Source organism: Eleutherodactylus coqui, chromosome 5, assembly GCF_035609145.1.
Source record: "Eleutherodactylus coqui strain aEleCoq1 chromosome 5, aEleCoq1.hap1, whole genome shotgun sequence".
NCBI lineage: Eukaryota > Metazoa > Chordata > Amphibia > Anura > Eleutherodactylidae > Eleutherodactylus > Eleutherodactylus coqui.
Window position 1 is genome coordinate 246,901,086 of NC_089841.1, and position 23,061 is coordinate 246,924,146.

General features: G+C 44.3%; 1 protein-coding gene across 1 annotated transcript in view; it reads right to left on the reverse strand.

The window, feature by feature from the left end:
• The window catches only part of SUSD1 (sushi domain containing 1), a 133,574-nt gene that overhangs the window by 26,146 nt on the left and 84,367 nt on the right, over nt 1-23,061 (reverse strand). Inside the window, exons 14-20 of the mRNA XM_066604430.1 lie at nt 18,011-18,105; nt 17,161-17,347; nt 13,264-13,352; nt 11,406-11,553; nt 11,133-11,218; nt 9,842-10,031; nt 2,752-2,842 (exon numbers count right to left, since the gene is read on the reverse strand). Of these exons, the coding sequence (XP_066460527.1) occupies nt 2,752-2,842; nt 9,842-10,031; nt 11,133-11,218; nt 11,406-11,553; nt 13,264-13,352; nt 17,161-17,347; nt 18,011-18,105 (886 nt within the window). The remainder of the gene's footprint in view (nt 1-2,751; nt 2,843-9,841; nt 10,032-11,132; nt 11,219-11,405; nt 11,554-13,263; nt 13,353-17,160; nt 17,348-18,010; nt 18,106-23,061) is intronic.

The window sequence follows — 23,061 nt, forward strand, 5'->3', positions numbered from 1 at the left end:
AGCAGAGCGGGATACCTCCACGATCACTCCGATAACAAAGCAGCTGTTTTGTATATGCAAACAGCTGCTTTGTTCTCCGTCCTTTCAGCTGGTGTCTTGCTGGGAAATGCCAGAGGGATACTAGCTGAAATAATACTATCAGCACCGCCCATTAAGATATCAGCATGTGGCACTTATAAGGCTCATCTAGCAAGCAAGCTAGAAATGAGCGATGAGCGAACAGTGCACGAAAAGTGCCCAATGGCTGCGCCTTTAGATGCAATGGTTATTGCTCAAAAGATGGCTTTTGAGCGAATTTTGAGCGATAATCATTGTGTCTAAATGAGCCTTTAGTTCCATGGGACAACCTGTTAAAATTCCAGTCCCATCTGGGTTTATTAGTCCAGTGGGTGGTCCTACTCAGTGATTGACAGCAATCTCTGCTAGTACGTTCATAAAACCAAGATTGTCAATCTCTGAATGACATTCCCCATTGGACTCCGAGGGAAAATAGATTGAAATTCATAAAGAACAAGTTACATGGACTATTTTCCCGCAAAACTATACATTCACATACTCAACTACTCTATATCTATATCTGCTCTATAACGTGCCGCTTGCAGATACCGCAGCATCACAGGTTTGCTATACGGACCGCTGTGCTTAGTTCAACTCATTAGAGGCGGGTTGGACAGACACTTGTGGTCATAATGTGGATGCTATAATGTAACTGCATTAGAGACGACTGAATGATGCCTAATTCCGCAGAAGTATATGTTTTTGGTCAAGAAGAAGCTGCTAGCACACAGAAGAATCACCCCAATTTATCTGGGGCACCATGTGCGTGAGTTCCACCATACCTACAGTATATGACTTTTAATGAGCTCTCCGTGGGCCAAAGCACCATCCACACATAAGCGTTTACTACAAAAAAATAGATATGGCTAAGAAAATTCATATTCACCAAGGAGATACATCTCCACACAATACAATCTAGAAGCATTAACACATTCTTGTCATCCTTCGGGCAGATAGAAGAGCTGTTAAATGTGCTAGTCCATTGATAGAATACTGTAACACACCGCCATTCCCAAAATGTTACCTTTGAGAGCAGTGGGTTATGTAACCCCCCCCTCTGCTTCTCATCACTAAATATCTACTAGAGCTCATAGAAACACTAAGGGTGGTCTCACATCTGCGCCCGGGGTTCTGCTTTACTGCTCCGTCTAATTCAAGAAATGAATGTCGGGAAGGACATTGATCATGATACAAATAATTACATAATAGAAAATTTAAAGGAGTATTCCCATCTCAGGAATCCTGTTTTAATGTGTTCAAAATCGCAAAACAATGCACTCTCATGTGAGTCGTTATTTTTCAGATTGCTCCATTCTCCAGATATTGATTCCTCTGTCCTCTGGCTGTTTACTGCTTGTTGTCAGGAAAACAACCACCACTTCTATAGAAAGAAATAGCAGAGCACAGTGGTAGCTGGTGGTCAGGCCGAAAACTAGTAACAAAAAAAGACATATCCATACAGTTCAGCCTATTACCCTCCCCCCACTCCAACCCCCCAAATATTGATCCAGAGGAAGGCAAAAAGAACCCAATGAGGTAGACGCCAATTTGCACTATTTAAGGAAAAAATTTCTTCCTGACTCCAATCTAGCAATCGGAATAATCCCCGGATCACCGACCCTTCTAAAGTAATCAGCCGTATAACATGTAATATTGTATCACTTAAAGGGGTTGTCCCGCGGCAGCAAGTGGGTCTATACACTTCTGTATGGCCATATTAATGCACTTTGTAATGTACATTGTGCATTAATTATGAGCCATACAGAAGTTATAAAAAGTTTTTTACTTACCTGCTCCGTTGCTGGCGTCCTCGTCTCCATGGTGCCGACTAATTTTCGGCCTCCGATGGCCAAATTAGCCGCGCTTGCGCAGTCCAGGTCTTCTGCTTTCTTCAATGGAGCCTCTCGTGCAGGATGCCGGCTCCGTGTAGCTCCGCCCCGTCACGTGCCGATTCCAGCCAATCAGGAGGCTGGAATCGGCAATGGACCGCACAGAAGAGCTGCGGTCCACGGAGGAAGAAGATCCCGGCGGCCATCTTCACCGGTAAGTATAGAAGTCACCGGAGCGCGGGGATTCAGGTAAGCGCTGTGCTGTTTTTTTTTTAAGTCCCTGCATCGGGGTTGTCTCGCGCCGAACGGGGGGGGGGGGGGGGGGTGAAAAAAAAAAAAAACCCGTTTCGGCGTGGGTCAACCCCTTTAACAAAGATGTCCAGGTCCTTCTTTAATGCTTTTATCGAATTTGACACCACCCTGTCCTCAGACAGAGCGCTCCATAGTATCACTAATTTTACAGTAAAGAACCGCCATCTATGTGGGTGTAGAAACCTTCTTTCCTCTAGTGCACATGTGCTCTGAGATCTCGGCCATCAGATTTAGATGAAAGAAGTGTGGAAGCACCGGCCACCTCTGCTCCTCTACCATTTCTTTCCATAGAAGAAGTGGTCTGTTTCCATGACAATGAGCAGTAAGCAACCAGAGAGCAGAGGAATCAATACCTGCAATATCTGGAGAATGGAGCATTTGGGAAATAAACCTCTTACAGGTGAATGCCTTGTTTTGCAATTTTGAACACATTGAAATAGGATTCCCGAGTTGGGAGTACCACATGTGGAGACTCACTTTAAAAAGACCACATACAATAAGATGTGACATTCTGCTTGACTCTATACTTTTATAAAGTTGGAAGGACACTTACCTGATTGGACCATTTCTATCACTCCTCTGGAAACTAATTTTTGGCAGTTGACTGTAAACTGGGACTACTTTCAGTTTAGGAAGTGGGGTATCTGAAATGCATAACACATACTAGGATTTATACAAGGGAACAAGTTGCTCCAAATTAGAAGAAAATGAACGTTTGGCTTCAGACTGATACTCATTGATGCAATGTCTGTATAACGTTATGCAGATGCCCCATAAAGCTACAGTAGCCATAGTAGTGTTATTGGCAACACTTCATGTGGCTGCTTCTCAAGGAGTCCCAGTGAGCCGTTGAGGTCGCAAGGTTCAAATTTAATTCTTTGCTCATCTAATTGTCAGATTAAACTGCCATAAAAAAAAAACAGTTATGGTTAGAGATGAGCGAACCTACTCGGCCACGCCCCTTTTTCGTCCGAGTGCCGCGATTTTCGAGTACTTCCGTACTCGGGCGATAAGATTTGGGGGGCGCTGTGGGTGAGTGGGGGGGTTGCAGCGGGGAACAGGGGAGAGAGGGAGAGAGAGAGGGCTACCCCCTGTTCCCCGCTGCTACCCCCCGCTCCGCCACGCCTCCCCCGGCGTCCCCCGAATCTTTTCACCCGAGTACGGAAGTACTCGAAAATCGCGGTGCTCGATCGAGTAATTACTCGAAGCGAGTATATTCGCTCATCTCTAGTTATGGTCTTTATTGGCATATCATGATTTACGCTATTTCACAGCTTAGGCTTGTGTCACTTGAATGTATTTGTTTTGCGTTTTGCGCACGCAAAATTTGCCCACACAAGCCACAGTGAGCAGTACTCAGTGATTTCAATGGGTTGGTTCGCATAAGTGTATTTTCTACGCACATTTTGTTCGCTCAAACAAATACGCAGCATCCCTTATTTTCCTGCACACGAAAATAGCAAATATTGAACTAATGAGCTTAATTGCACATTTCAATGAATCGGAGCATGGTCGTGTGCTTTTGCGCACACAAAAAGTACAGTAAGGGCCTCTTCATACAAGCATATGCATTTTTATGGATGCCCACACGCACCGTTAAGTCGCATGAATGAGGAAAAAACATGATCAAGTCCCGAGCTTAATTAGCATTTTCTCATCCATTCACACGGCTGGGTGCGATGTAGTACTGAAAAAATATGCAATGGCCTGGAAATCCCCGGCTTGGCATAAAACCTTGGAATGACTTCTAATGCCTAAGCCTTTCCCTGCGTTGGACGCTGCTAAACTCCCTCCCCTCCCTTTTTTTGCAGCTCCAATAGGAGTATATGGGAGCCGCCAGTGTATATCGGTCAAAAGAGCAAGACCTATCTTTTCCGGCAGTGAATAATTTCTGTGGTCGATTTCGGTTGCTAAGAATCAATTATCTGAACGAATACATTGGAAGCCAATGCTTCAGATGGTCGTGATTTTCAGCAGATGTAAGAACGCGGTTAAATCACGTAAGAATGCTCTTGTAAATAAAGAGTAAGACACGCACATGAGTGTGCAAATATGCAATACCCATTGCTCAAATATGCAGCGCAAATGTGCGCATAAATATGCGTACCCATTCACCAGGCTTACACGAACGTATCTGAATTCATATTATGTGCCCATGGTGAATGGCGTCAATGAGAGTACATTGATTTTCATTTTTCCATTCACACTTACGTACATTTATTGCGTATATTTCATTCATAAAAAAGAACGGCGCCTGCTCAGCTCTGCTGTTTTCTATGGGTGCATTTTTTACACATGTTGCTAGGAAACATGAGAAGAAAGTTAAAAAGAAGAAGAATCTAGGAAGCCAGTGCATAGCAGCGTGCTTAAAATACGCTGTTTATGTGCAGGCCCACGCATGCAAAAACGCCACAATATGCAGGAATACTCAGTTCCCTATAGCGGTAAAATGTTTTTTACACACCATATTACCGTAAGATCAAGTGAGCCCGGCCTTAAAAACAAAAACTACATCATGCAAAAAAGGCTGAAACTATGAGGGAAAACTTTTGCTGTATTTTTCCAGTATTTTAATTCTAATTTGTTTTGAAAACATGATATTGTTCTGCTCATAGATACATTGTATTAATGCACAGCGCCATCTAGTGTACAGTCATTTGCTGCACCGTTTTTAGTAGGACCACAAATGGTAATTGCAACAAATAATAATAATCTTTATTTATATAGCGCTAACATATTCCGCAGCGCTTACAAGACAGGGGAAATAAAATATAACAAATATACTTCTATAGACCTATTTTAGAGCATTCATATGTCTGGACTCCGGCCAGTAATACACGTAATGTCATTTATATAGACACCTTATAAACATCTGTGGCTGAAATATAATTATATTTTAAATATTTCTTGCTGATAAATATGCTAAAAGGTGAATTCAAAAATTGTGAGCCCCAATGGGGACAGAACCCAAGATGTGAAGTGCTGCATAATATGAATGCGCTATAACAAGCTGATTACTGCGCTATATTAGCATGATTATTACTTCACTGAATTGATTAATTTCTTATTCTGAACCAACCATTAGATATGATGTTATGCATTTCAATTGCATAGAAATAAAGTAGGAGAAGAGAATAAAAAGTATGGTTACTATCGTTGCCGTAAGGACAGGCTTATAGCAAAAATATATATTTTTTATATTTTAACCAATGAACTTGTAGATGAAGTAGAAGTAGAAGCATCTGCTAATAGTATGCGGTTATTCAGAAACGTCAGACAACCTAACTGACTGTGGTTAACGCTAACATCAGTGGGAGATGGTAACAAGGGTTAAGAGAAGTTGGGGGGCCCCCAAGATAAACTTTTGCACCCGGGCCCATGAGCCTTTAGCTACGCCCCTGTGGACAACGATTGGGCAATGTGTGTCAATCAGCGCTCATTACATTGAGCCAAGAATTCAGAGAGCAAGATAGTAAAAGGATGGTGGAGCGATCCCAGTGGAAAACAGGGGAAGAAATTGAGGACTATGTCCTCTTTTTGAAGAGTGATAGTTAAAAAAATGTTTTATACAATAGATGTAGCCAACCCTGAGTACCGTCATACCCTCTCGGGTAGACATTAGACAAAAGTGGAAAAGGGGTAAAAAAAAATTGGGTATAAAGCGCGACCTGTAGACGTGTGATTGAGGTTTACAAACTTTGATTTATTTTAAAAAACAGCATCTAATATGAGTTTTGAGGTCATACAGGCCTCCTCCTCAGTGCTTGCTGGGGACACACCACAGGCGTAACTATAGGCGATGCGGTTCTACTAAAGGATCTGGACTGTTTGCAGTGATACATAGAAGCTGCAGAAGCCAAACAGTGCAAAACCTGGGTACTTGTGGGTTATCTGTCACCACTTTTTAAAATAAATTTCATAAATATTTATAATATTATTCGGGTGATGTAAACATGGCAACAGCCTGCTAGATAGCGTTGATAATAGAACCTTAAGGTCGCTCTCAAACACACCACTTTTTACCGCGATTACCAAAACTTTTAATTAAACTGTATTGCAAAATTATTTTGTGACCCCAAAATACTTGCATGCAAGTTAAAAAGTGCCCTAAAAGTCTCCACAGCCATTAAACACAAAGTGTGGTTATAATTTGGTGCTTTATTCTTAAGGGCTCCTTCACACGGCCGTTGGCGTTTTTACATGCACCTGCCATTCAGATGGCCCACCGCATATATGCCGAGCCCGCAATGCCGCTGGGCAGGGGGGGAGACAGTGTAGCTGTGCTAGGCTGTTCTCCTCCTTCCCTCCCCCTTGCCGTCTCTCTGCAAAGGAAGGAGGCGGGATAGGGCAGGAGCTGGCATACTAAGCTCCTGCCCCTTCTCCACCCCTTGTCACCAACCACCAATGGGAGGGGGTGGACAGGGCGGAGCTTAGGACACTACTAAACTCCCCTCTCCAGCAGCCGTCATTGGCTCCCAGAGAAGTCTATGGCAGTGGCCTTATTCCAGCTGGGAAAGATAGTTCCAGGACTATCTTCCCTGTCCGGCATAAAAACGCCCAGCGCTATATTGGCTGGCAGGGGACTTTTACGCCACGGGAATATGCCTGTGTGATCTGATACATTGGAATCCAATACATCAGATGGTAGCGTATATCGGCCGGCTGTGAAAACGGCGGCCGATATACACTCATGTGAATAAGCCCTAAATGTAATGTTTTTAATATATATATATACACACACACACACACACATATACACACATTTAATATACAGATACAGCAGATGATATGTACTATATCGGTCTGTGTTATACAGTTACACGTATGGCTTCCTTATCATGTTAGACATATGCTGGAGGGATATAAATTCGCCCTGTTGCTGCTGCTAACAATGTTAGTATTTCTATCAGCTCCCTGCATCTCACATTTATAGATCTGCCCCCAGTCTCACAAAGGGAATTTAGAATCCTGTCCTGATTTGATCACATAAGAGTGCTATTAAACGCTAAGTGCACATTTTCAGATGATTGTACTTAATCTGTAAATTGCAGCTGTTTGCAGTTTGTGTTTCTTTCACGTGATATTAACTTATTTACCGTCTCTTGTTTCTTCTTAATTAGATACTGAACCCGCTGCATTATCTGAGCTTGTTCCCAAACTGCGTAGCCTAATTAGATCTTCATATGATCATTAGGGCCATTTTTAGATAGCTAATTATAGCTAATTACCGATTATGCTATTTTCTGCATTAATTTCTGTCCTTTCACTTACAACATACTGTAATGATTGGACAGTAATTAAAATGGCACATAATGCTGAAATACAACTGATTGTCTTAAATGCAGGTGAATTCAACTGGTCCTTCTAGAAGATGAGCTGTAATAACGCCAGTACATGCGGTAGTACGACTCCATGTTAGCATTTGTATTACGGCTCTCTCAGTCAGAACCTCCACGGTTTAGTGAACCGGACACAGACTTTCATAGGGTTCTATGATGGTCTAAATTGAGTTTGGTGAGACAATGGGGGGTTCAAGTTTTGCTGCTGTAAAATGTGGCTACCAAGGTTTTCAACTTAAAGGGGTTGTCTCACGAAAGCAAGTGGGGTTCAGCACTTCTGTATGGCCATATTAATGCACTTTGTAATATACATCGTGCATTAAATATGAGCCATACAGAAGTTATTCACTTACCTTCCCTGCGCTGGCGTCCCCGTCTCCATGGCTCCGTCTAACTTCAGCGTCTAATCTCCCGATTAGACGCGCTTGCGCAGAAGGGTCTTCTGCCTTCGGCTCGGTTCGGCAGCAGCGGCGTTCTGGCCCCGCCCCCTTCTACGCGTCATCGCGTAGCTCCGCCCCGTCACGCGTGCCGATTCCAGCCAATCAGGAGGCATATTGGCATTTTCACAACCGACCAATATACACTTTCATCTGGGCCGTATAAGCTCGTGAACCTAACGTTTGTGCGCCCGTTCACGTGGCATGGAGCCCAGTGCATATGCACCAAGCTCACCATGCCGTCGCCCTTTTCCCCTCCCTCCCCATCGCAGGCTCACCTCTCGTTTCCTCCCCGCTTGTTCTTTGCAATGGGAAGGGGTGAGGCAGGGGTGGAGCTAAGCGGCGACCTGCCCCGCCTCCTCCCATTGATGGCGATGGCAAGGGGCAGACAGAGGGTGGTAGCTTAGCTCCACCCACATCCCGCCCCTTATCCATCGCCATCAATGGGAGGAGGCAGGACAGGCCAGTGACTAGCTCCGCTCCCGCCCCGCCCCCTTCCATTGTACAGAACAATCCAGGAAGAGAAGAGAGGTGAGCCTGCACGGGGGGGGGGGGGGAGAGCAGAGAAAGCCCATGCAGCGGCAGACGTATTCCGGCCCAAAAGATAGTTCCAGGACTGTCTTTTTGGCCCGACGTAAAAACGCCTGGCACTATATTAGCCTTGCCGGGCGCTTTTACGTCTCAGTAATACGCCCATGTGATCTGATGCCTTGGAATCCAATGTATCAGATCACAAGGCCGGACAATATGCGCTCGTGTGAAAGAAGCCTCAATCAAGATCCTGTTTTGTCTGTGGCGCACTGAAGAAAATATCAATGAACAGGTATATATATTTAAAGCTTCCATAGATTTTCTGCACTAGAATTCAAAGTCTAACCTAGACATATATGCTAAATAAATTGGGAAACAAAGGTATTTTCATTACATCAAAGATACATAATAGAATCATCTGCTGTGTTCTCATGCCCATGTGACTCTCCACCAGCAATCTGAGCCAATCCTGAAAAGCCCTATTGTTCCCGCATTGCCTTAATGTGCTACATTTCTACAATCACTATACACATAGTTGCATCTGAATAGACGAAACTCACATGACCTTAAGAATGCAATGATGAAGCCACTTACTTGAATTAGAGTAATCCATTGCCTTATATTACATGTACTTACCAGACATCACCTACAGTATGTTCAACTGGGAAACATTATCAGACTTGTTTGATTTCCATGTATTGCTCTAAATAAGAATATCTCTAGTATTCTAGGAATATTCAGAAGAGATTGATTTCCAAGAAAACTTCCTGGAACAACATACAGTCTCTACTGCTTATAGCTTAAACTTTTTTTCTACTTAAAATGTTACAATGCTAGCTAGAAATAAAGCATACATCAGCTGAAATGGTGGAAACGTAATCTAGCCTGCAAATGAAGAAATCCTGTTCATCTTAACATTACAGCTTGTATGGGGTTAGAAACCGGCAGAAAAGCAAGCTGACCCTTCAATGGGCTAAGAAAAGCTTTAGTGGATTCCAACATGAACAGAACTCTGAACTCACAAAATGTCTAAAAAGGTACATAAATGTATACAGTACATTAATTAGGATGTCATGCTGAGCACTTTGAGGAAGTTAGACTATTTAATAGTGCGCTATTGACTTTCCTTTTGCCGCTGCATTCAGGAAACCTCTGAGACAGAATCAGAAAAGCATTTGGTTGTAAAAACAGTAAAAGTTCAGCCTCTACTTTATTACCTTTAATGTGTCTCAACTTTAATATTCTTTTAAACAATATCACTGTGGTTCGGCTCAATGAGTGAACATGTTTCTCTAATGCATTTCCCATTTGACATTGTACATAATTTAATGCATACCTAAATTTGGGGTAAAGATAGAGATTTGCTCAGGAAATCGAGGGTAAAATGCTGACACAACATCCACTGTGTAGTTAATGCCTCTATGAAGTTTAAAGCACACAACGGGTTGTTTCTCGTCTGTAGTGACATTATATATGAGCTTGTGAGAGATGCTCTTCTCGTTCCTTCTATAATCGTAGATAAAAAACTGAAAAATAGAAAAGATGTCTCAAAGTTACAGACAGGAGCGTACTTGTATATTATATAAGGCTACAGATCAACACCTTTACAGAAAGAGGCAAAGGCAGCAACCGTGGGTCTCCAACGTACACATAAAAGCAGGAGCACATCTTGAATTTCAAGACCAGGTCTGCCCCACCAGGTAATAACACTCCACAATGTCCCATCTGTGCCCCCACAATGTAATAGAGATCCCCTTGTACCCTTCCAAAGAATAATTTCCCTTCAGGCCCCACTAAAGAATAATTCCACTCTGTGCAACTCTAAGGAATAGTGCCTCCTCTGTGCCCACAGCAGAGAATAACGTCACCCTGTGCCCGAGTAATAATGCGCCTCTATAGAATAATGCAGGGCATCACCATAGGTACTGGACCACCAGCGGTAAATACAGCCCAGAATCTGTGGCCATATTTTGACTTAAAATGATGTATTTTTATGTATGTTTTGTCAGTCTTTAATGCTTTTTTATTTCACAGTTAAAGAGTTGACTGATTTTCAACAATCCTTCTTTGATAGGACGATTCCCTGAGAATCGCGGATCACAAGGCTCACCAAAACCTTTCCATTTAATACATCCCTAACCAAATCTCCAAATACCTTCCCATGTATAATCTCCGATCCTCACAAACCCACCTTCTTTACTCTTTTTGTTCACTTCTGATATCATTGCAATATTTCTCCCACACATCCGTCAATCACGTCATGGAGCTCGTTACCCCAAAACATCAGACTCTCTCCTATCATCCAAATCCTGTCTCCACTGCATAAGTAACTTCTACACTCCCTTTTAGTTTCTTTCCCATATCCCATGTAAATTCTAAGCCCTCTCAGATTTTGTACCTCTGCTCAAAACGCCAAGTATTAACGTGACGTCAAATCACATTTCTATGATAGTCAATTATGGTATGCCCCTGAGGTCATATGGCGTTGTGTGGCCATTTGCCATCGTCATGCAACATATCAATAGACGCCACATCATTACCTGGCATTTTAAGAAACCCTAAACCTTGGTACTTTCCAAAATACACGCAAATCTCGGAAAACCACTTTAATTTGAAATCTCTCTTACCACATAAAGCTCTTTTGATGTGAAAGGTCTTCTCCAAATCAGACATGATTCATTGAACACAGTTAAGTTTTGAATGGGTTCTCCACCTATAAGGGAAAAGGGTAATATGAAAATGTTTTAAGCCATATCTGGAGCTTCACGGCACGATGTGGTTTCTTACCTTATAGCAATACAATAGAAAAGGAATAAAGAATTTTGAATAGTTGTTTGTCTTAAAGTGGTCATGTAGGTCCATACGATGTGAACAGAATAATATGGCAAGATGTAACTTACTAACAAGGTTGGAGGGGGCTCCTGTCACGTTAACAGTGTCCATGGGTGTATCTAAACATATTGCACTTATATTTTGGTATGTCTTAATCTTGTATAGCAGATCTTGAAATAATTCCTTTGGATACCGTTTCTCCCCTTGTACATAAAGCTGTGGATACAGAGAAAAAAAAATATGAGACCAAATGAAATGTAATTTATTACCAGTATTAGTAGTATGGGCAAACAAAGCACGTGGCCCACATGATCGTGACCAAAGGAGGGAGGACTAAGTATGCACACAGGTATCTCGCAAACTGACCCTGTTCTACACGGGAGGTTGGCATGGCCATACCTAAGCGGGGACATTGCCCCAATAAGGGCAGCCCAGCGGTCTTCGGATCTGGGCCCTAGCTAATCCTAGGAGCCACGCACCATACAGGATACATACACATGCTGCATGATAGAGACTGAACAACACGACACAAAGAGACAGAATACACAGCAGCCACAATGCAACCACTAGTAACAGATAATAAGCTGAATATAAATCCCAGGTATTAGTTGACATGTGGTACAATATGTGGAAGCTAGCAGGCCACTTCACGGCTCCTCGTTATACTGCTAGTCCCTACACTAACCAGGAGTCCAGCTGAACCGGACAGAGTTCACACAGCACGCTGCAACAGGACACAACACAGATTGCAGGTCACACAGCACGCTGACACAAAACTGACAGAATTTAAATGTACAAACGGACATGAACCAGATCACACTGCAAACCTCACCAGACAAGGATTCATGACTGCTCACCTTGAACGCTAGACACAGACTGACCAAAAGCTGGGTTTATATGTGAGCACAGACCCAGGAGATTGGCTGGCAGGAAGAACCACACCCAGTGGCTCAATCAATTAACCCTCCACCTCCTATGGAGCTGTGCTGCTAGGAAGCCTAGAACTACAGATCCCAGCAGCACACGTAACACCAATGCATCAGATCACATCGGCGTATTAGTGAGATGTAAAAGCGCCCAGCAAAGCCAATATAGCGCAGGGTGTTTTTACGTCGGGCCCAAAAGATAGTCCTGGAACTTGAATAGTCCTGGAATCTTATGGGCCGGAATACATCGGCCGCTGCATGGGCTCCTATGGAAACCCATAGCAGCGGCTGTAAGTGGGAGGGAGTTTAGCAGCTGCTAAACTCCCTCCCTCCTCTCCCCCCCCCCCACCTCGTGCAGGCTCAACTCTCGTCTTCTATCCACTCGTTCTGTACAATGGAAGGAGGCAGGGCAGGGGCAGCGCTAAGCGCCGGCCCATCCTGCCTCCTCACATTGATGGCTATGGACAAGGGGGGGGGATGTGGGTGGAGCTAAGCTAATGCCCTCTTCCCGCCCATTATCCATAGCCATCAATGGGAGCAGGCGGGGCGGGTCCATTGCAAAGAACGAGTGGGGAGGAGAAGAGAGTTGAGCCTGCAATTGGGAGGGAGGGGAAATGGGTGATGCCATGGTGAGCTCGGTGCATATGCACCGGACCCCATGCCGTTTGAACGGGTGCACAAACGTTAGATTTGTGCTCCTGTTCACGAGCTTCTACGCCCCAGATGGAAGCGTATATCGGCCGGCCGTGAAAACCAATATGCGCTCATGTGAAAGAAGCCTTACCTGCTATGTTTCTGTTACCAAACAACCCCTTTAATCTCATCCACACAGATCAAACGCTAGCCACCTCTACAATCTGCCTGTAGGTCTAATCCTTGAGGGCAACACTCAAACTCTGGAATTATATTACTATATTATACTGATACTTTTGGAAAACCTTTATATAATATGTATGGGAGGTCACATGCAAAATGAACGAGGATAATGAAAATCACTTACTTTGTAAATCTCTTGTAATCCATCTAAACTTCGGTTCCACCACAGACAAGTTTCATTAAAAGTTTTCTCTTTTGTAGAATTTTCAGTTTCTGAAGAACAAAATGTGATAATTAGATTACAGTCCTTTAATGTTAATTTTATTATTTCACTATTAATAGTTGGTTTCTGCGTTTTGGATATTACTGGATTTTACGCTGTTGTATAATGCTTGTTTACCTCACGGACGATTTCATAGATATAAATATAGTAAACTCTCTCAGGACCCTCATGCTTCCCACTTTATGGACCAATTTTACATCACAATGTAAAGTCTTAAAATGCAAATTCTTTTAATGTTTTTCTTGTTTGTACATGTATTTTACATATTCTATTCAATAAGATTTCACAAAAAAATTGTAAACTTTTAGCTGTTAGAGGTCCACATGGGTGTGCAGCCTCTAGATGTAAATTAAAGTCGTCCCATTCACTAAGAGCAATTAGCAAAATAAGTGTAACTATCATAGCAGCCAGTGTATTTTCTATGGAGGCTGAAGGCTGGGGGATCAACTCTAGTGGTCTAATTACATAGCACCAACATATTTAGCAGCACTTTACACTTCAGAGGCTGAATAGATAAATAAAATCAGACGTTACAGAAAAAAATAATTTAAACAGTAAACGTTAGTGCCCCGCTCACAATAGCTATGAAACATAGGGGCGACAGAAGATGTAAACCGTGCTTTGTACAATAGTCCATCCATCTTTAAAAAAAAACCCAACCACAACAACAAGGTAGTCAGGGGCGTACCATCCATGAGGCAAGTTGAGTTTTTTGCCTATGCCAGCACCATCTAGCAGAAAAGGGAGGCAGCAATGCAATGTTCATGTATATTATAGTTTGGCAACATGTACTGAAGTAAGGAACCATCCAAGGATGTGCCACTTCTCCATAGCGCTCAGTGCCACATATCATGAAATGATTATTCGGTCTGTGATGGACAAGGAGGACCACTAGCGGGGCAGGCAGTGGCAGGGCTACAGAGACAAGGGATGTCACATGACTCTTATTTTAGCCTAGTGATCAGCTGCATAGTACTTATGTAGGGTGTGAGCGTAACTCCTCCTTTCCAGGGTCAGGCACCAGGCTCAGAGTAGGTGCTTGCTGTTCTTTTACCCATTGCTGTACTTGTTTTAGTCCAAATGTCCGTGTCAGGAGAGTTAACGACTTCTGCTCATTCATCATGTCTACTTCATCCTGTATGAGCAACAGTCCCCCCATGCTGCCCCTTCATGCTGCGTCTCACGTATAAGAAGAAACAAGCTTCCCACTATTTAGAGGTCAAGGCTTCCAGTAGTAGAAAGGTACAATGTTTAAAGGCAAAGAGGGATTACAGTTTGTGTCCAGTGGACTGTTTAGCTTCAGTGTGTTGTGTATATAATGCATTTGTTTCTGAGTGTATTTGCATATGTGCTGTACATGTATATATGCATGTATACACACTGTAAAAGACTTTTAATAATATTTGTGCACTTTGTTAGTAGTACACCAATACCTCTTCTCCCTGCAGGCTGCGCCAGATTTACTATCAAAGTATTTGCCCTGTTGAAGAATACAGTGTATGCCAAAACAACAGGTCTTAGGCCTTATTCACAAAACCCTTCATTGTTCTGCACCATTATATATCCAGAACAATGGAAATAAGAGCCTTACTCTTTATACGTTGGTACTGATGGCAACAGACAGAGCCCATTGACGTGGTTTCAAAAAAGAAATTAAAATTTTGATTCATCTGACTACAGAACAGTTTTCCATTTTGCTTCAGTCCATCTTAAATGAGGTTTGGCCCAAAGAAGACGCCGGCATTTCTGGATTGTATTTCTACATGGATTGTTCTTTGCATGATGCAGCTTTAACTTGCATTTGCAGATTGCATGGCGGACTTTGTTCACAGACAGTGATTTCTGGAAGTATTCCTGAGCCCATGCAGTGATTTACATTGTAGAATCATGCCTGTTTTTAATGCAGTGCCGCCTGAGGGCCCATAGATCTCAGGCATCCAATATTGATCATCGGCCTTGTCCATTGTACATGTGAATTTCTCCAGATTCTCTGAATTCTTTGATGATATTATGTACTGCAGATGGTGGAATATTCAAAGGCTTCACAATTTTATATTCAGGAACATTTTTATGAAATTATTTCCTAATTTTTAGATGCAGTTTTTCACAGATTGGTGAACCTGTGACCATCTTTATTTATGAGATACTCCATCTCTCTACAATCTCTTTTTATACACAGTCATGTGACTTAGTAGGAAATTGACCCTCTAGCTGTTTTTCATTAGTACCACTTACTTTTCCTTTTTTTGTTAACCCTGTCCCAACTTTTTAAAGATCTGTTGCTGCCATCAATGTCTAAATAAGTAAAAAATGTTTAAATTAAATGGAAAAATGTCTTACTTTCCCCTTCTAATGTGTTTTCTATTGTGAAAAAATAAGGTTATATGAGATTTCAAATCATTGCAGTCTTTTCTTCTTAACATATTCATTTACATGCGTTCCAACTTTTTTGGAATTGGGGTTGTAGATTCAAGCATACACCCTTATGTTTGGACACATCTGCCACTGACTCTTATCATAAGTGTAAGGTAGTGGAGGAGGTGCTCCTTGCACCTTCAACAGAACAGAACTGTCTTTATTTTTTTGCAGTTCTGAAAACTTCTTGAATTTGGATTCACCTAAGTAGCATTTTTATTTAGCTAAACCCAGGAATGGGTCATATATTCATAAATGAAGTATATGCTTTATTTCACTGTTCTCGATTTATTCTCAACCTTGGCTAGTAAGAGAAAACTACCCAGGATCCATGTTGAGATACGACATGTGCCCAGGAAAAGGAAAAATTTACAATTCTTCACCTGAAGATTCCAGTTTTGCATATTTTCGCTTATGTTTAAACTGTTTTATGGGTATTAGGTCATATAGTCATGCAACATTTGGTGCAAAGATTTATCTTGCTACACACAAATACAACGCCCGTATATATTGAACACAGCACATCAGGTATCCATACGTGATGAGATGTCAAGTAATTGTGAGCTGTCTAGAACTGATAACTTAGGAGGAAGCTCTTAAGGATCCCCCGGTTGCTCATATAATATATATATAAGCACAAACATCCTATCCATAGCAACTGCAATCTTATATTTGCCAGTATAGCATTAAAAAATATGACCTTTAACAAACATTAGGTAATAAACAAACTCTTAATAAAGGAAAAATGGAAGAAATAATGAACTCAAGGAGAAAGAGAAAAAAAGAAAGAAAAGGAAAAAAAGGGGGGGAGTGAAAGGAAAGAGAGAGAAGATGGAGGTGAGAGGTTCCAGGGAAAGGGGTAGTAAAGAGGAGGTGAGGGGATAAAACGTATCCTGTCTGGTGGCTGCCTTGATCTGCCTACCCTAGGAATTCCTGGAACTCTGCCGTGTCCCAGAAAAGGGTCCAAGCTGACCACTTTCCCGTGCATTCCTTGCGCTCTGGGTAGTCTTCTGACATTAATTCCTCCATGTATTTCAGGTGACACAATTCCTGAACAAATTCAAGTATTGTGGGGGGCCGTGTACTCCGCCAGTGCCTAGGGATTACGGCTCTGTGAGAAAGTGGCAGAAGTGGCCCTTTTTAATCACGGACAGACTCCCTGGGATAATAGAGAGCAATGTCAGCTGTGCTGACTGAATGACCACTCCATGTGTCACCCTTTCATACAGGTGGAATACATCATCCCAGAGAAGCTTCAGGTCTGGGCATTCCCACCATATGTGGAGATATTTTTGCTTATATATGTGTTCGGGTTACACAAAGTACACATGGACTGAATTAATGTGCACACATATGAAAAACCATGGAGGCATGCATACTCACCATCACTAGTTATCTGTATATAGGTATATGCAAACTGTTCTGTGGATGGATCTGTAATATTAACCAGGTATTCTGCAGCAAGAGGCAAATCCAAACAGAGCACCGGAGCAACTTTGTCTGTGCTGAAGTTAAACATTATGCTCTGGAGTGAACTGCCTGAAGACAAAGTCCTTCCTTGGATGTATACCTACATGAGAATGATATCTGGTATATTATTGCTTTAAAACAAATGTAATATGCATTCCACTTGTATATAAAACTCACAATGTAGTTGTGGTGGACATGATTTGGGCATATAATAACTCAGTAATAGAGATGAGCGAGTATACTCGCTAAGGCACTACTAGCTCAAGTAATGTGCCTTAGCCGAGTATCTCTCTGCTCGTCCCTAAAGATTCGGGGGCCGGCAGGGGGCGGGGAGCGGCGGGGGAGAGCGGGGAGGAATGGAGAGGAGATCTCTCTCTCCCTCTCTCCCGCCCGCTCTCCCCTGCTCCCCGCTGCAACTCACCTGTCAGCTGCGGCGCCCCCCAAATCTTTAGGGACAAGCGGGGAGATACTCGGCTAAGGCACATTACTCGATCAACTCAACTCAGTAATGAAAATAATTTTTACATTTTATTTGGACACGCTTGTCTATTACTTCTTGTAGCACTTCTCTGGCAGAAACATCAGGGGTCAGAATTATTTAAGACATGCTTTCCTGATCTCCAATTGAGATAGGTGGGGAAGAACTTTTTTACTTTCCAGCGGTGATGAAGTGAATATTTTAAAAAACCAAAGACCGAAAGTCAACAGGTAAGTAATATTTGGGCTTTTACTATATACACACACACTGTTTCTCTCTACTTACCATATATACCACAGGTGATCTTGAGGCTGAAGAATTCCTTGTCCATGTCAAGCATGTCTTATTCAATACTACAATGTCACCAAATGTTTGTTTCACTGTTAAATACAAACAGACACATTAGCCTGAATATTTCACTGTCTCACCTCAGATTGATACACATTACTGCCCTCATAAATTATGTTCTTTTGATATGGACAATTGGGTAACAGAAGGGACAAGCAAGATTTTCAGAATGGTTTCTGAAGTTTGGTTTCATAGCTGACACATCGAAAATTGCTCCCTGATGCACTAAAGAAAAGCACTCATCTGACCCAGGCATCTACAATATCATCAATTACTAGGGTCAGCTGGGTTAGGGGGCATGGATGCAGTAGCCCCCTTCCTTCCCAGGGCTTTCGGGCATCCTGATGACCAGCTTGCTGCACCCTCTGTGGAACTCCGGCCTGTAGTTGAATTCATCTTCATGATTAATGCTGTTGTCTAAGTCCTGGAGTGCTCTCCTGCCCAGCATAATCTCACTCCTACCCCCATGTTCTGCACAGACTGTAAGGCTTGAGGGACAGTTAGGAGGGAAAGCCTCATGGGATCTGGGAGCTTTATGTACATGATGGATGGATGATATGTCACCTTCTATGGAGCCTCATGGGATCTGGGAGCTTTATGTACACGATGGATGGATGATATGTCACCCTCTATGGAGCCTCATGGGATCTGGGAGCTTTATGTACATGATGGATGGATGATATGTCACCTTCTATGGAGCCTCATGGGATCTGGGAGCTTTATGTACATGATGGATGGATGATATGTCACCTTCTATGGAGCCTCATGGGATCTGGGAGCTTTATGTACATGATGGATGGATGATATGTCACTCTCTATGGAGTCTCATGGGATCTGGGAGCTTTATGTACATGATGGATGGATGATATGTCACCTTCTATGGAGCCTCATGGGATCTGGGAGCTTTATGTACATGATGGATGGATGATATGTCACCCTCTATGGAGCCTCATAGAATCTGGGAGCTTTATGTACATGATGGATGGATGATATGTCCCCCTCTATGGAGCCTCATGGGATCTGGGAGCTTTATGTACATGATGGATGGATGATATATCACCCTCTATGGAGCCTCATAGGATCTGGGAGCTTTATGTACATGATGGATGGATGATATGTCACCTTCTATGGAGCCTCATGGGATCTGGGAGCTTTATGTACATGATGGATGGATGATATGTCACCCTCTATGGAGCCTCATAGAATCTGGGAGCTTTATGTACATGATGGATGGATGATATGTCCCCCTCTATGGAGCCTCATGGGATCTGGGAGCTTTATGTACATGATGGGTGGATGATATATCACCCTCTATGGAGCCTCATAGGATCTGGGAGCTTTATGTACATGATGGATGGATGATATGTCACCTTCAATGGAGCCTCATGGGATCTGGGAGCTTTATGTACATAATGGATGGATGATATGTCACTCTCTATGGAGGAGGTTTTCTGGTTAACTATGATATGTTACAAAGGTTATTACTGGGTCAGATGAGATGGCACAGAGTGAGTTCTGCCCAGTGATGGACTAGTTGGCAGCAGCAAATGATTGGCTGTAGAAAAATGGCGGAAAATGCCTGTGGTTGTCAGGCAGAATCTGGTGGCCTGACAGTGGCTGGTGATTGGCCCAGAGGAACAAGCTGAGAGGAGCAGCAGTGAGATATGGAGGTGCAGGGATGTGGGCCATCATCATCTGGAAAGGAAGCAGCATGCAGCATCCCGGTGACGGCTCCCTGTTCCTGTCAGCTCCCCTCACCATTCCTGTCAGCTCCCCTCACCATTCCTGTCAGCTCCCCTCACAATTCATGTCACAGCTTCAGATCCTCTGTGAAGATGGAGGACCTTCTGCATCGGCCGATCGTCAGCGAGGATGAAGCGGACAGTGAGGAATAGCTGAGGAGATGTCTGGAATCCCCTGTGCTGCAGCTTAGGACTTGTAAGCAGCGCCGGCCAGGAGGAGCTGCAGAGGACATTGTGTGAACACTTGTATCAGAGGAGGACTTGTCAGTAGAGAACCACCAGCGAAGAGAACGCAGGGGCTACCTTTACCTTCATCCGTTCGGAGGTGACTGAAACCTGGCAGCGGGAACAGTGCCCAGCAGATGCCAACACCAACAGGAACAGTGCCCAGCAGATGCCAACACCAGCAGAAACAGTGCCACCAGATGACAACACCAAGTCCTGTGCTGCTGCAGGTGCAGGGTACAGGTGAAGCTCTACAAGATGGCGACGGCCCCTCTGCCAAGTCCTGTGCTGCTGTAATGGCAGGGTGCAGGTGAAGCTCTACAAGTGGTGAGACCCCCAGTAACCAGGTGGTACCCCTGGTTACTGGCACCTGTGCATAGAAGGATTTAGCTTGTGTACCAGTTGGGAGTGATTTCGCTCAGCGTTTTTTTGTGTTCGGTTTTTTGGCGCGCCGGAGCCAGGAGCGGGTCCATTACAGGGAAATCATGTGAATCTTTCCATTATGCTTCCTCTCTGCTCCTGGCTTTGGCCCACGAGGTGCTGGGCATCGGGGCTGTCGTGTGAGCGCCCCCTAAGGTAGATTGGTCAGTTTAAATGTGTTAGTGTTAACCCTTACTAGGCTGTAAAGAATGGGCGAGTCAGGGTGATGATGGGGAATGTATGTCTGCTTAACAATTGTGTTTTATTAATGGTATCATATCTGAGCTGAGAGCTCTGGGGTAACTGAGCTCTGAGGTAACTGAGCGCTGCGCTGAGGTAACTGAGCTCTGAGGTAACTGGGTGCTGCCCTGAGGTAACTGAGCTCTGGGGTGACTGAGCTCTGAGGTAACTGAGCGCTGCGCTGAGGTAACTGAGCTCTGGAGTGACTGAGCTCTGAGGTGACTGAGCTCTGAGGTGACTGAGCTCTGAGGTGACTGAGCTCTGAGGTGACTGAGCTCTGAGGTGACTGAGCGCTGCGCTGAGGTAACTGAGCTCTGGGGTGACTGAGCGCTGCGCTGAGGTAACTGAGCTCTGAGGTAACTGAGCTCTGAGGTAACTGAGCTCTGAGGTAACTGAGCTCTGAGGTAACTGAGCGCTGCGCTGAGGTAACTGAGCTCTGGGGTGACTGAGCTCTGGAGTGACTGAGCTCTGAGGTGACTGAGCTCTGAGGTGACTGAGCTCTGAGGTGACTGAGCTCTGAGGTGACTGAGCTCTGAGGTAACTGAGCGCTGCGCTGAGGTAACTGAGCTCTGGGGTGACTGAGCGCTGCGCTGAGGTAACTGAGCTCTGAGGTGACTGAGCTCTGCGCTGAGGTAACTGAGCTCTGAGGTGACTGAGCTCTGAGGTAACTGAGGTCTGGGGTGACTGAGCGCTGCTCTGAGGTAACTGAGCTCTGAGGTAACTGAGCTCTGAGGTAACTGAGCGTTGCGCTGAGGTAACTGAGCTCTGGGGTGACTGAGCGCTGCGCTGAGGTAACTGAGCCCTGAGGTAACTGAGCCCTGAGGTAACTGAGCTCTGAGGTAACTGAGCTCTGAGGTGACTGAGCGCTGCGCTGAGGTAACTGAGCTCTGAGGTAACTGAGCGCTGCGCTGAGGTAACTGAGCTGTGAGGTAACTGAGCTCTGAGGTAACTGAGCTCTGAGGTAACTGAGCGCTGCGCTGAGGTAACTGAGCTCTGGGGTGACTGAGCGCTGCTCTGAGGTAACTGAGCGCTGCAGGAGACTGTTCTGAGGTAACTGTCCACTGTCAGCTCTGAGGTAACCTGGTATCTGTCAGCTGCGAGATAACTGACCACTGTATGCAGGCAGTCAGCTGCGAGGTAACCACTGTATGCAGACTGTCGGCTGTGGGGTAACCGGAGGATGAGGCTGTGATGACCGGAGGAACAGAGATGGTTAATAATGGTTACCGGGAGGTTGGTGTTTCCTCAGTGTAACTAGTTAGGTGGTTGGTAGACCTCCTTGGGGCACCTCACTACCTTGGTGTAACTAGTTAGGTGGTTGTTAGACCTCCTTGGGGCACCTCACTACCTCGGTGTAACTAGTTAGGTGGTTGTTAGACATCCTTGGGGCTCCTCACTACCTCGGTGTAACTAGTTAGGTTGTTGTTAGACATCCTTGGGGCGCCTCACTACCTCAGTGTAACTAGTTAGGTGGTTGTTAAACATCCTTGGGGCACCTCACTACCTCAGTGTAACTAGTTAGGTGGTTGTTAGACCTCCTTGGGGCACCTCACTACCTCGGTGTAACTAGTTAGGTGGTTGTTAGATCTCCTTGGGGCACCTCACTACCTCGGTGTAACTAGTAAGGTGATTGTTAGACATCCTTGGGGCACCTCACTACCTCAGTGTAACTAGTTAGGTGGTTGTTAGGGGCGCCTCACTACCTCGGTGTAACTAGTCAGGTGGTTGTTAGACATCCCTGGGGATCCTCACTACCTCGGTGTAACTAGTTAGGTTGTTGTTAGACATCCTTGGGGCGCCTCACTACCTCGGTGTAACTAGTTAGGTGGTTGTTAGACATCTTTGGGGTGCCTCACTACCTCAGTGTAACTAGTAAGGTGGTTGTTAGACATCCTTGGGGCACCTCACTACCTTAGTGTAACTAGTTAGGTGGTTGTTAGGGGCGCCTCACTACCTCGGTGTAACTAGTCAGGTGGTTGTTAGACATCCCTGGGGATCCTCACTACCTCGGTGTAACTAGTTAGGTTGTTGTTAGACATCCTTGGGGCGCCTCACTACCTCGGTGTAACTAGTTAGGTGGTTGTTAGACATCCTTGGGGTGCCTCACTACCTCAGTGTAACTAGTAAGGTGGTTGTTAGACATCCTTGGGGCACCTCACTACCTCGGTGTAACTAGTTAGGTGGTTGTTAGGGGCGCCTCACTACCTCGGTGTAACTAGTCAGGTGGTTGTTAGACATCCCTGGGGCGCCTCACTACCTCGGTGTAACTAGTTAGGTGGTTGTTAGACATCCTTGGGGCGTCTCACTACCTCGGCGTAACTAGATAGGTGGTTGTTAGACATCCTTGGGGCGTCTCACTAC